Source organism: Phallusia mammillata, chromosome 4, assembly GCF_965637545.1.
Source record: "Phallusia mammillata chromosome 4, kaPhaMamm4.hap1.1, whole genome shotgun sequence".
Lineage (NCBI taxonomy): Eukaryota > Metazoa > Chordata > Ascidiacea > Phlebobranchia > Ascidiidae > Phallusia > Phallusia mammillata.
This window is the reverse complement of record NC_137255.1, coordinates 5,195,600-5,209,309: the sequence shown is the minus strand read 5'-3', so window position 1 is coordinate 5,209,309 and position 13,710 is coordinate 5,195,600. Positions and strand designations below refer to the sequence as shown.

Genomic DNA, 13,710 nt, shown 5'->3' with positions numbered 1-13,710 from the left:
TTCAATTAAAAAACTCCATTGATTTACGACCACTAAACCAGAAGGCAAACTAGACGTTTTAATATCACTTAATAACGTTTGGGGTGTCGATATGGCCAATTTTGGCAATACGTTTCTTAATAGCTTTTTTAAAGCTTGAAAAGTCCAACAAACGAGAAACAATAGTTGTATTAATAAACCAACTAATACTCTAAAAATGTTTGGAATTGTTTTGGTTTTTGGAGGTTTGGCTGCTGTACGTACAAGTTTTAGAATTCATGTGCTGTCATATGAAAACACTGACAAAAAAAACGAACAGTCGAAAGTAACCAACAAATATCATTGTATTCACGAATAACTTTATCCGCAAGTTGGCGCCCCATTCAACCATGATCCATCATTTTGACACATGTTGGTGTTTGGCCCGTTCAACGGAACGTCGACACCACAAAAGTACATTACTGTGATACCAACGTTATAAGTGGACTGCACAGGCATATGCGAGCCATCTACTGGAGTAGGTGGTTGAAAGCAAACTGTTAAAATATAAAATTTCATTAGTCACCAAAATACGTACAGTTGAACTATTCCCTACAACTAAAGCTATTGTACATACCAAACATGTCGAAAACGTTAACCCTTGTACGTAGACTGCGTAAAAATTTTGTGTGATCAGAAATCTTTTTTTCCATTCATTAAAAATATTAGAAGTAGGCCTTTTTTTCTTTGGAGGTGCCTGATTAAATTTTTTGTAAGTAAACAAATTTAATAATGAGTTAAAACAAACTAAAGGCGGTTTTCTTTTTTTTTTTGATGTAAATAAATTGCCGTTAACGCCTTGCTTAGCGTGTATGTAAAAATCGCAAAAATGCGCTTAATTGGATGCTATTACGTAACGTCACAGAAAATGTGAATACTGTTGCGCCATGTTTCACTGTCACCGTGATATCATCAGAAACGAAAACAGCAATTAAAAAAGGTTTCCTTAAAGCCAGCATAGATTGGCCCAAACAGACTATAATTAAAATCAAATGTACATGTCAAAGTCCTACGTCATAATTTGTAAATCCCACCTGAATTACTCATGTTTATTCATTTTATAATTACGGCGGGAATCTGCTAATTTACGTATGTTTTAGAAGTCAACAGACATAAGGCGTATATTGCTTACCCACGATACAGCTTGGAGGCAGGGAGCTTGTCCACATTTCGGGGCCAATACATGTATTGGAAGTGGGGCCAGAAAATAGAATGTGGGGTTCAACACATTGGTATTGTATTGTGTCGCCCACGTTGAACATGGTTGGCGTGGGAAATATAGGAGACGTAAAAAAGCCGTTGTCTGGCACTGGTGGGTTGGTACAAACTGTCAAAAAATAGGACGCCGTTATAACACCTTCTCGTGCAGACAATTTTAAGTTTTTTCGGAAACAAATACAGACGTCTTGCATGGTTAATCTGGTTTACAAGCATAATACAACTAGGGCTTGGCCATAAATTAAACAAAAATTCATCTTTCTTGGTAGAAATTTATTTGATTGGCTTAATGTTTAGTTCGTACGTTTTGTAAGTTGTTCTCAAACTGTTTGCTCAGGAAGTTAGCCAGGTGCACCCAAAGATATAGAAAAGTCAGTTTATTTAATATGATTCTAAAGGATAATAACTGACTTTTCCACATTACGATCTTTAGTGTATCATCGAAATATGGCTTATTTTAATAGGTAGGGACTGGGATACAAACGTTGAAAAACCTGGTTTAGTAACTTTGTTAATACTGGGAAGAAGTGGCTAACATGACAATTTAAAGTCAAAATCATTTGCACCAAAACAATTTGCGCAAACAGTTGTTAAACAAACTCTTGTGGATTTCAACCTACTTGGGGTACATTCTGGGGCAGCCGTAAAGGCCCATCCGGTCACCAAACACTCGTTGCTTGTTATACCCTGGATTGTGTAACCCGCAATACACGTGTACATTACAGTTTCACTTGGAACAAAAGATAACTGAGGTGGGCTGTAAACCACAAAGTTTGAAGTGGGTGGAACTCCACAAGCTGTAAAAATATTTTTTTTTCAGTTTTTGTTTTAATATAACACAGTTTGTCAAGGCTAGAAACAGAATAAGGATTTGAAAGTAATTTATTTGAAGTCATGTTGCCATGGCTGTGCACACAAGATTATTAATTAATGGTACTTTTAAAAACACACGTTGAAATAATGTGCATTTACTACACAAATTTTGTCCATATGTTTTGCAGGTTTATAAATCTTTATCACTGAAATCTTTCGTAAAATAATTTGTTTTTGTGTTTTCGATGGTTGATTATTTCCATATAGTTTTATTTCTACCTTTATGTAGTTTTTAGGGGACAATTTTAATGGGTTGCTTGGGTGGTTTCTTTAAATGGGTGGTTTCTTTAAACCCGCGAATAGGGTACACAACGATTAACGACGTGTAAATACAAATAAGTTTTCAATCACCGGAACACACAATTAAAACATAGTTTACAATGAACGAGAACTTACTTGGTGTTACCATACACATTGGTGCAGTGTTGTACATCCATCCTGCTAATCGACATACGTTAATAGTTGTGACACCGATAAGGTCGTATCCGGTTGGGCACGAATACGTCACTACTTCATTGAGGTCATAGGTCGACTTGATTAGCGAATACAACAAGTTACTGCTGACAGGCGGTGTTCCACACACTGAAATATTTTACATTTTGTTTTTATTTCTTAATTGATGCTCTCATTGTTAGCCTTTTAAGTTAAGTCGCTGTTTAAAATGTTACCGATTGGGAAACAAAATTTGTTTAGGTGGTGGTAAATTGTAAAGCTTATTTGTGTACAATTAAACGCAGACACGAATTGCAAAAGCAGCATATTTAAAGACATAGGGACCAGTAAGCTTGGGAACAAATGATTTTTACATTTGTTAAAACGTATGACATAATAATTACAACAAATAATTTCCTATGTTTTTTCATATAGACGCATAAACATATGGTTGCGTTTTTTTTAGAAAAAATTGGCTGTGTGACTGTGTTTTTTAAGAAAAATTACTTCTTAGGAAGGACCCTATAGGTTTTGGCTAAAAATACATGTTTTTGTTATATTGTAGACTGGCCAGATTTTGTGGAAAATGAACGTGTGGGGCTTAAACCAACAATGAAACAGATTTTTCTGGCAAGCCGTCTAGTATAAAAAAAAACTATGAGCATGCAGAAAGCAGAAAGATATTTTTAACTTGCGAATAATGCACACTAACTTAAAAGTAAGATAGTACAACACAAAAATTCTATCATCCGAAACTCATGATCAAAAACTGACTTATCTTACAACATACATAAACAATACAAAATAATAATAATACCAACAATCACATACTTGCTGGTAGAACACATAATGGTGCAGTGTCATACAACCATCCTTCCGAGTGACATAAGTTGTTTGTTATGACACCTACAATGTCGTATCCAGAGGGGCAGGAATACGTCACTACTTCGTTGACGTCATAAGTTGACTTGATCGGCGAATAAAACAAGTTACTGCTAAGAGGCGGTGTTCCACATACTACAAAATGAAGTAGAGTTTAGTTTAAGCTGTTGAAATAGCCGGTGTTGTCTTAAAATGATTCAATTTTGTGAACATTTTTAAAATAGCCGGTAGGAACTTTGTCATCCAGCAAACGTTTTTTTTTTTAAGTTGCAATGTTTTAATCTCGCACAACCGTTTGATGTGATGATTGATTACGTTCTGTTTTAACCTTAGTTTTTCTATTAATACGACTTTGCCAGATCATGACAATTTCCCTCTACTGTTTAGATCAGTGGTTTCCAACCAGGGCCCATGCCCCCCAGGGGGGCCACGAGCTGTGTTCAGGGGGGCACAGGTGTAGACTTACCAGAAACACCCACTAAAAATTCCCTAATTTAATCAACTATTTTGCATACTATTTGTCTATATTGAGGCTTTTTACGAATGTGGACCCTTATTTACTCTATTCGACCTGTTTAAGGCCGATATTAGCATCCAATTTCCACACGAGTTTGCTATTTACATTGGGGGCCACAGGACTTACAAGGTTACATGAAGGGGGCCGCGGTCCATGGAAGGTTGGGAACCACTGGTTTAGACAGTGGGAAATTACATTTCTGAACAATTAATAAGTACATTCGATAAACACTGACAAGCACTTAAAAGTAGCTTAAACACGGCCAAATCATACAAACCAAACTCACTGAGTTTGCAATGTGGGGCCGCATTTGACCACGTGCCAGTGGAAAGGCAGTCGTTAAAAAGATCCCCGTCCAGTATATAAGGCGGGTTACATGCGTAGATCACTGTATCGTCTATTTGGTAAACAGTGGAGACAGGGTCGAAGAAACCATTAATCGGCGACGGTGGGCTAGGACAAGCTTGAAATATAAATTAATAAAAATCATTTTCGGCAGCAAAAATGTTACCCTTTCTTAAATTATAAAGTTTTACAGTTTGCAAGATAATTGTTATCTAGTTCAATTTAATTTTGATATTCAAATTAAGCCCTGAAAAGTCTTATCCAACAACTAAAGCCGTGATTCCCAGAGTAACGGATTCTATTTTATAAATCCTGGTACCCCCTACATACTAAAACCCACAGAAACCTAAAATTCTTGCATGCACACCATAAGACCCATACGTGGCCAGCGAAACCCAGATTACGCACAAACTACTCTCCTTTAATAAACGGAACTTTTTATGCAAATATTTTAGCTGTCAATTGCAAAATCGTAACAAAGTTTTATACTTAATCCGCAGGTGGGACCAAACGTTGTGACCGGGCAGTCACACAGAAATCCATTGATTCGGTTATGACATGTTCCACCGTTCATACACGGGCTTGCTGAACATTCGTTTATGTCTGGAAAATAAAGTTACAAGTTTGGACAATAAGAAAAGGTTGGTTTGTGTTACAGTTGTAGGTAGGACTTAAGTTTAAACAAACGCATTCATACGTTTTGAGGCTAACCTATAGGTGTGTATGAATGTTTGGAGAAATACTTAGTGGATTTCTGGAAAAAAATTAGCGCTGAAATATTGATAAACTTTTGCAATACTTCAAAAACAACGTTGTCAATTAGAATTAGAGATCTACATTCACTGCAGCTAAAAAATTAGTTGGGCAATAATTATTTGTGTTGTTTAACAACTAACTATAGGCGAAATCTAGATTTAAACATATCGCTTGAGTTTTGTACCTTCTCTAAAAACTAGTATCCAACAACAAAGGTTTAAATTAACTGATAACATGGCAATAAACATTTGTTTACAACACTGTATAAAACTAACAATACCATCGCATCGTGGTGGGTTGCTGAATCCAGGCGGACACGATTGTCGAACATGGGTTACTGAAAAATATACATGGTTCAACATTAACAAACAACGCAAATGTCATAGGTAACGTGTACAAAGGTTGTCCTAATAAAACCTAACACGTAATACCGTATTGATTTCGGGATCGGAATGATACCTGTAGTTTATCGTATAATACGCGTTTTGAAATTCTAAATTAACACTTAAGGTTGAAGTAAAAGTTTGCTCAGTTACTTCTACATGCAATTTTAAATGCCTGTTAAATACACAGAGATCAGGCATTAAACTTAGGTTTTAAATTTATGCAGCATCTGTTTTTTTGCGAAAATTGTAAAGAATTTTAAGTAACAAACCTTTGTATGAACCACGATAACAAGTTGACGTCACTTGATCCCAGCAACACCCAACTCTCGCACATTTCATCCTACACACAGACAAAGCAAAAAAACAATGTATCGTATGATATAAGAGGCGATACAAATATAAATTCTGGATTATAGATGTTACTTTTTCAGGTGCTGTTACGTTGGGACTGTTAACTTAAACTGTTAACAAAGTTTTTTTGTGTGTGTGATTGGCTTTATTTATACATGAACTTTAAAAATAGCATAGAGAGACGTATATAATTGCTATTGTTATCCAACATACTATAGGTTGGTAGAGACGAACCTGTCCACGTTGCCTCCCATGCATGTTCTTCCGCGCAATATACGATCGCATCGTATAACACTGGACCCGGGAAATCCCGGTTCGCCGCCAAACGGGGCATTGGGCTGCACGGATGGGGTGAACTGCATAAACAAACTCATCTTTCCTGACAATAACAATATGTTTTGCACCACGTATCGGTATATCACTAGATATATCAATTTACACATGCCTTAATTGTTGCATCATATGCATAAACGAACTTATAAACAATATAGCCAACTTGGTATAAAAATATAAGCTATTGCTGCCAGGCATAATATCAAGTTTGTAAAGCTCTTCCTTTGCCAGTAGAGCTCTACAAACTTGGTATAAAAATGTAATCTACAGACCTCAATTAATAAATTTGTTATTATATCATTTTTCGCTTTTAACTAACGCCATATAATACGCCAGGGGTGGGCAAACTTTTCAGTGCAAGGGCCGCATTCAAAAGTTCTTAATCTTATCGGGCCGCATAGTATTTCACCAACGGCCGCCAATTGCTTGCTTGTTTTTGTTTTAAAATAACTGGTGCAAAGAATTTGATTTGCATCATATATATATACCATTTAAAGCCACCTAAAATGCTCAGATTAATAATTTCTAACTTGGTGCATAAGTTTAGCTAAACGATGCTCACTGTTTATGATGTCATAATGTGTATTGTGACGATTGCGGTGCCTGTTTTTTCGCATTGTTTGCGCACAATAAGCGGATGAAAAGCCTGACGCATATAGTTACTAGGCACAAACTTGTCTCCGAGGCCGCAGGTTGTGCACGCCTTATCTAGCTCAAAATATTGACATAGCATATTTTCAGCTATGTGCAAATAAGTTTGTTGTCACTTGATTGGACAAACATGGGTTGAAATTGAAACGCTACATTTGTAATTGTTTCAAACTAAACAAGCATTTAAACAACCACGTTTTTGGTTAATAAATTCCTTGCGCCAACATTAAACAAGGCGAGCCGCTTTTAGCATCCATCTTTAGGTCTTGTGCGGGTCTGTGTTAACGATTCTGAAGCCGTTTTTTTTTTGTCCGTTTGCAACTGCAACGACCTAAACTTGATTCAAAGTGACCAAAGTTTTGGCGTCAAAAGTGCAAATTCGGCTGTATTTGAAAACGTGAATCGCTTTTACTTTTATCGAACGAAGAAATTGTGTCAAGTGACGATTTGCATAACAACGTGGCAGAAACAACAGGCTAAGGGACGTAAAAAGTGTTCCTAACTATTGCACGGGTACAGATACTGCACATGGTATAGGTATCGGCAAGTCGCACCCACGTATTTTTTATTATTTTTTAAAATTCTACGCCTGTGCCTATAATACTATTCAGCGTTGTTCGGTAACTTTCTTTTTAAAATTTACCAACATTTGGCGGGCCGCATCAACTCCTTTGCCGGGCCGCATGCGGCCCGCGGGCCGTAGTTTGCCTACCCCTGTAATACGCATAGCTGCAGCGCGTTTAGCCATTGTCCACCAATTGTACCCTTTAATTTTTGCACGGCATAACGTTTTAACATTCCGGATTGGTGATTGTTTTACTGCTATCGTATCACTATGTTATCTTTTACAAAGCGATACAAACTGAACTAACCTTTTCTGTAGCAAAATCCAGTTTCATAACAGCATCCTCTGCAAAAAGGCACGTTATACATCCATGTTTATTTCTAGGCGATATTACGACATGTGTAATAGATGAAGTGCATTGCAGAAAATCATGGCAAACAAACAAACAAAATGTAGTATTACCGGTTCAGGCACTCCTGCTTGCTACTAACAGCGTTTCCACAGCGTTGTCTTGTAGGCAGAGATATGCTGCATTCCCTATGAAATAAAATGGTTCTATTAGATCTTGATAAGAAAACTCAGTGATGTAGTTATCGACTTACGGGCATAGGTTGGTGTTACACGTTTGTACGGTGGTCGACGCGCATTTTGCTCCATTGCAATTTAGACCTCTGGTTCGTTCACCCCCACCACAAGTAGCGCTGCATGAGCTCCATTGGGACCAGTCTGTAGGTAGTGTTTAGTTAGTTATTGGATCGGAAATTAGGACAAAGCATTTTTTAAAACAATTAAAGGTTTGACACTGCTGCTCTATAAATCCCAGTACGCCAGGACCATTAAAGGCTTTATACCTTATCAGCCGGTCACCAAGCCTTTCCATGTGGCAAAGCGAAGGCTAGAAAAATCTAGCCTGCGGTGGGATTCGAACTCACGGCTGGAGTCTTTTCTTGACTTCGGCTCTGTTATTTTTGTTTTATATTTGACTTTGTATTTCACAGCGTTACCGACGCCTTGTTTAGTTTACTAAACTTTAGTAGAAATATGTACTATTACGTTTACCTTGTACTGGCACCAAAGCCAAATATCTAATTACCGCTCCAAAATTACAAATAAAAACAGATGACTTACTGGCGACCTCAGGTGGATAAACTTTTTCGTTGCACAGCCCAATCGCCGATTTTAGCGGTGAGTCGTCTAGAGTGAGCGCGTCGTACCTATACGGCCATCGCGTGATATCTGGGTTAGTCTGAGTGATAACTGCTTGGTTGTTCGCGTCGCATTCTCGAAACTCGCTCCTGTTTTATCAAAATATCAGGATAGTTAAAAGCTGGTAGACTGGGTATTTGTGATAAAATTTTGTCAATGCTAAAATGCGAACCTAAATGAAGGCTACTAAATGGCTTTGTACGTTTATAAAATCCTACCCCATATGATATCAATAGTTTGTGTTTTATGCAATACCGGTTGTTTTTTTATTTGGCGAGACAGGCTTCATGTCGAAAGGGGTACAACCGGTTGAGCTTAAGGCACATGTGAGCAACTGCTGCACTTACGGTTAGTTTCTAAAGAATAGGTATACATATGAATCAAACGCCTACAAAGCTACTCATTAACTCTCTAGTTTCAATCTGTTAACTGTTTGCATCAAGAACAGAGTCTTACAACTAGAAATTGGAGTTTTTAACCCCAAGGGTGTTATTGTTAATTTTGGGTCCGTGTTGTTGGACGAATTACAGATTATAAGCAGTTAGACAGCTGGGACTCAGCTAACAATATCTGCCGATTATTGACTCTGAAATCAGAGTTTAAAAGAGTTTACCCGCATGTCGTATGCGACTCTATGAACTGAAACACCGACGGAAAGTCGAGTGGCGTCCGACTCGCTGAAAACTCCACATTGTTCGAGTTGCATGACGAGTACTGTCGGATCCTCGGCGAGTTTGGCCGGAATGGTTGAGTTGAATCCGGGACAATGCAGAGTTCTGTATCATTAAGTGGAACTTTGTTAGTTTTCAATTTGACCACGTTTTCTAGAAGTACTGGTTCAATTGTTCAAGTTTCGATGCGTTGTTAATGTTTGTATCAGCGTTGAAAGTCGACCCGGACCCTCCCGACCTTCAGTTTAATAACAAACGGACTTGATGTGAGCTTAAATTCACATTGGGGCAGATTTGTGTCTTAATTTAACTTGGTACATCTCACTTTTGGTCCAATTTAAAGCTTTCTTTTTGCAAAATTTATAGTTCGGGTGTTGTTTCAGACTTACACTTTTCCCATTTCCAGACCCGTCTACAGCTCTGGTTAATACAACGACTAACTTTCGAGTATGAGATTACTTTGTTAGACAAACTAAATGTACTAGTACACTAAGCGTTGTTTGTGTTGCTACGGAACGTATTTAGAAATACTAATTTACCGTAACGATTCGCCGTGATCAGATTTCCGATGTTGGCAACGGTATAGGTTCCTTAAAAAATAAACAAAAAAGAGTCAGAACAAGTTCAGACAACGATGCAAAATACTTCTTACCATCCTACTTTGCTATGGTAGAAAGATTAATAAGTATTTTCTAGATTTTAAATGAATGCACTTTTATTCATTTGACACCCATTTTTCTGTCTTTAGTACCAAAACGGTTATGTACATGTTATGATGAGTTTGGCTTGGTTTAAAGCAGGGGTTCCCAACCGGGGGTACACGTACCCCTTGGGTGTACGAGATTGAACATCGAGGGGTACGAAGAAGATTTTGGGCCACAGAGCAGCTTTTCAAACAGATTTCACAGTACTGTTTTATTTTGGTATTGTAAATGACATTATGCCATTACGGCCTTTGCTTAAAAAAACGATTATCTCCAAATAATTGTTGTTATTTAGTATTCAATGTAGTTTTGCTGTAAATCTTCTACATACAGTTAATTTCTTTTTGTGATTTTTGCATTTTATGTGAAATACTGGTTTAACGTTTAATTGAGCTATGAGCAATTCAGTTTAGCAACATATATCTGAAAAATTCCATCAGAATTTTTTGGGGGTACGAAGAATGCACTGATCTGACAAAGGGGTACGAGCAGCAAAAAAGGTTGGGAACCCCTGGTTTAAAGCATCTCCCTTAAAAGTAAAATACGTTTCTGGACCATTAAAATCGTTGGAAGACCCCAATTTAATGAATGATTATTTATGCGTCGTCCAGTAGGCCTAGATGAGGAATGATAGCCGTTGGGATTGTCAAAAAGGATAGGCTGGGTTACAAGTTGGTGGATACCTGTTTGGAATTTTTAGATGAGATGCAAACCGTACAAGATATACGTACTAAAGCAGTGGTTCCCAACCTTTTTGTAGTCACGGACCCCTTTTATAAATTTTACACGCCAGCGGACCCCCAACGTAATTTTCCGTAAGTCTCTCTATGTTTTTCGTTTCTTGCAATATACGTTATTATACTTTTTGGGCAGCATTTTAATCAACCTTCACAGTCCTTAAATCTCAATGATGCTCTGTACTGTAGCAACAAAGAGATAAATTTTCTAGTGCACAAAGGTTGAATCAAAGCACTATAAATTCCATTGTTCATGTGCGTTGTGATGTCACAATAGTGATAACAATCACAAAAAAGTATTTTTTCCTGGCCCGAAGGTTTGATAAACAGTCTGAGCGTGTATGCAGGATGGTAAATGGTTCGAAAACTCATAAATATTTTACTGTTGGTTAATGGTACTAAAAATGTATGCCTCCACGGACCCCCTGAAACCATCTCACGGATCCCTTGGGGGTCCGCGAACCCCAGGTTGGGAACCACTGTACTAAAGAGACTTTATTAAAAAACTATATCGACATCTACTGAAAATATTTTATGTGGTTTTCTTATGTGAGCTATGTGGCCTAATACCAAACGCTTTGTAACTCGAAACTCCTTTGTCGCAGCTGTTACTTACTGACTCCCTGTGATGTGTCAGTCCCGAATTCGTCAATGCAATCATGACACGGTGGTACAAGAAACGAGCTGTTACGTAAGTAGATTGTTATCCGTTCTTTCCAGCATTCAGAAGTGTCGAAGTCGATAGATGCACTACACGTTTTGTTAAATGCATTGAATAGTTACGACTAAAGGTCACTCGCGTTTGTGAGGTAGAAAATTTGGTACAATAACGGTGTTAACTGTATTGAATCGTTTTCTAATCTCAAGCAAGTCAGGGTATTTTGAATTCCTCTTTAATATCATAACTTAAACCCATGTTTTAACGGCACATCTACACGGTATGTTTAATGAACATGCATAGTCAACTTCGTAAAAAAAGTATAAAACGGCATTTTTTAGCCGATAACAGCTTACCTGCAGTTAAAATTGTCGCTGTTGTCATACCAATACGTGTCTAGCACAGAATAATCAACGACGCTCTCCCAAACCCAGATATCTCCAACCTAATTCACCGAAACACAAAACAATATTCTGAAGAATTCGGCACAGCTAACAAACGATGAATGTGCCCTACATATTGAGTAAGAGTTGCGTAAGCGGGCACGAAATGAAGGAATAATTCCGAAAAGAACCCGATATAAAAACCGTTAGACCCGAAAGTTAGTGAAATTGTGGCACACATGTGACTGAGTATTAATACAGCGCAAAATTAAACCCGTTATATTTAACTTAAAGCTCAAGTCCGAATTTTAAACTGTATCCAACTTTTAACTATGTAACAATTAAGCTCACATTTTTATACATGTTCAAAATTAAAACTGTTTTCCAGGATATTTGTTTTTCAAAACTAACAGAAGCTGAGGTATACCAGACCATTTATTAATTTAAAGTTATGTCAACCTGTTCTAAAGAGACACTACGTTGTATTTCTATGAAGTATAAACCAATCTGTTTGATAATCTTGCCTTATCCCTAAGACAGCTGGCGAAATATTCCCTCACATCTTTGCTGATATCAATTTCAGTTGTAGTTTGTCTTCGCTCCCGCACGTGCCCAGCTACGTGACATGCTGCATGCAACAAATTCGGATAAGATATCAAACAGATTTAGAATTTACCTTCAAATAGACATACCAAATAAACTTAGATTAAATTTTAAATTTACGCCATAAAGAAATAAATGTAGAGTTGCTGCCTGATACATTATAACATTTTTTTACTCTTATTAAATATTATATCTGCCCATTGTAATGACAGATTTTGCCAACAGCTTTTCGTTTCGTGTTATTACAAAATTGTTAAATTTTTAGTCTTTAATGGTTTTCTATTTGCTTAAATTTTTTGACCGAAACCAAACTATATAGGCTATAGTGTCGGATCAATATGTTTTTTGGTACACTATACACGGTTTTGAATATTAGTTTATTTATTTAAATAAAAGACCAAAGACTTAAACCTAGTAAAGTTTCAAGCACCAATGTTAGCTTAAAATGAAGCATAAACACACAAAACATCCAAACTGTTTTCCTTTCATACTAAATTTTACGTATACAATACCTTTAACTTCCAATTTAAAACTATTTAGTCCAATAATTGCTACTACGATCACTGTTGTACATAGCTGCATGTTGCTGAGATCTCAGTCATGATTTTCTTGAAACCACATTTGTTACTACATCTTAGTCAGTGTTTTGCCCGCAAGCCGTGGCTGGGGAAGGATGGTGTTAGAATGCTTGGCCGCGATAATGAGTAAATTGAACGAAAAGTAGCAAGCTGATATGCTTTACAGCGTATCGAGTGACAGCTAACAACGTACTCTGTCATAGTTAAAAAAATCTAGATTAAAAAACAAGTCAGGTATGGTTTAAAGAACTAAACCTGTAGCGAATTAAGGTCATTGGAATGACTTATATCGCAATATGTTAAAAAAGCGGTCCTTAGTACAGGGGTGTGCAACTTGTTGCCCGCGGGCCAAATTGATTAAAGGTTGTGCGGCCCGCGGAGACTCTTGTATTTAAAATGTACAGGAAAGCGAGTCCAATTACTAAATATTTTTGAGCAGATCAATGCACCCGGTGTTATATTTCTGCGACCTGACAATATGTGAATAGAATCAAATGCAAATTTTACTTGTCAACCTAATGTAGGCATAATTGGTATGCAACAAAGTAAAACCACCTTGTGTTATATAAAGGTGCGGCCCGCGATCTAATCATGGTAATTGTATTGGGCCTGTAGCAGACCAAGTAGATAAAATGCCATATTTCACACCAATTTCACATTACACTTTAGAACGCTGCATTAAAGCAGCGCTTTCAGCTATAATATAACGAATAAACGCAAATAGTCATAAGCAAACACTTCACACGAATCGCAACCGGTATTTTTGCACGCTGCATTAAAGCAGCGTTTGCAGCCAAATAAAGAACAAACGTAAAATAATTTATAAAACGGATATTTTACACG

General features: G+C 37.2%; 1 protein-coding gene across 1 annotated transcript; it reads right to left on the bottom strand.

Moving 5' to 3' along the window:
- Positions 1-305: 305 nt before the first annotated feature.
- Positions 306-12,966, bottom strand: LOC145222504 (sushi, von Willebrand factor type A, EGF and pentraxin domain-containing protein 1-like). Its single transcript, XM_080088639.1, has 20 exons — positions 12,802-12,966; positions 12,211-12,314; positions 11,660-11,748; positions 11,262-11,395; positions 9,744-9,794; positions 9,147-9,309; positions 8,456-8,622; positions 7,930-8,053; positions 7,790-7,864; positions 7,635-7,672; positions 6,013-6,157; positions 5,697-5,767; positions 5,322-5,378; positions 4,775-4,888; positions 4,227-4,403; positions 3,373-3,558; positions 2,506-2,691; positions 1,857-2,033; positions 1,151-1,345; positions 306-515 (listed from the first exon to the last, which is right to left on the bottom strand). The coding sequence occupies exons 1-20, from the start codon at positions 12,869-12,871 to the stop codon at positions 340-342; spliced, it is 2,499 nt and encodes an 832-aa protein (XP_079944765.1). The 5' UTR covers positions 12,872-12,966; the 3' UTR covers positions 306-339.
- Positions 12,967-13,710: the final 744 nt, after the last annotated feature.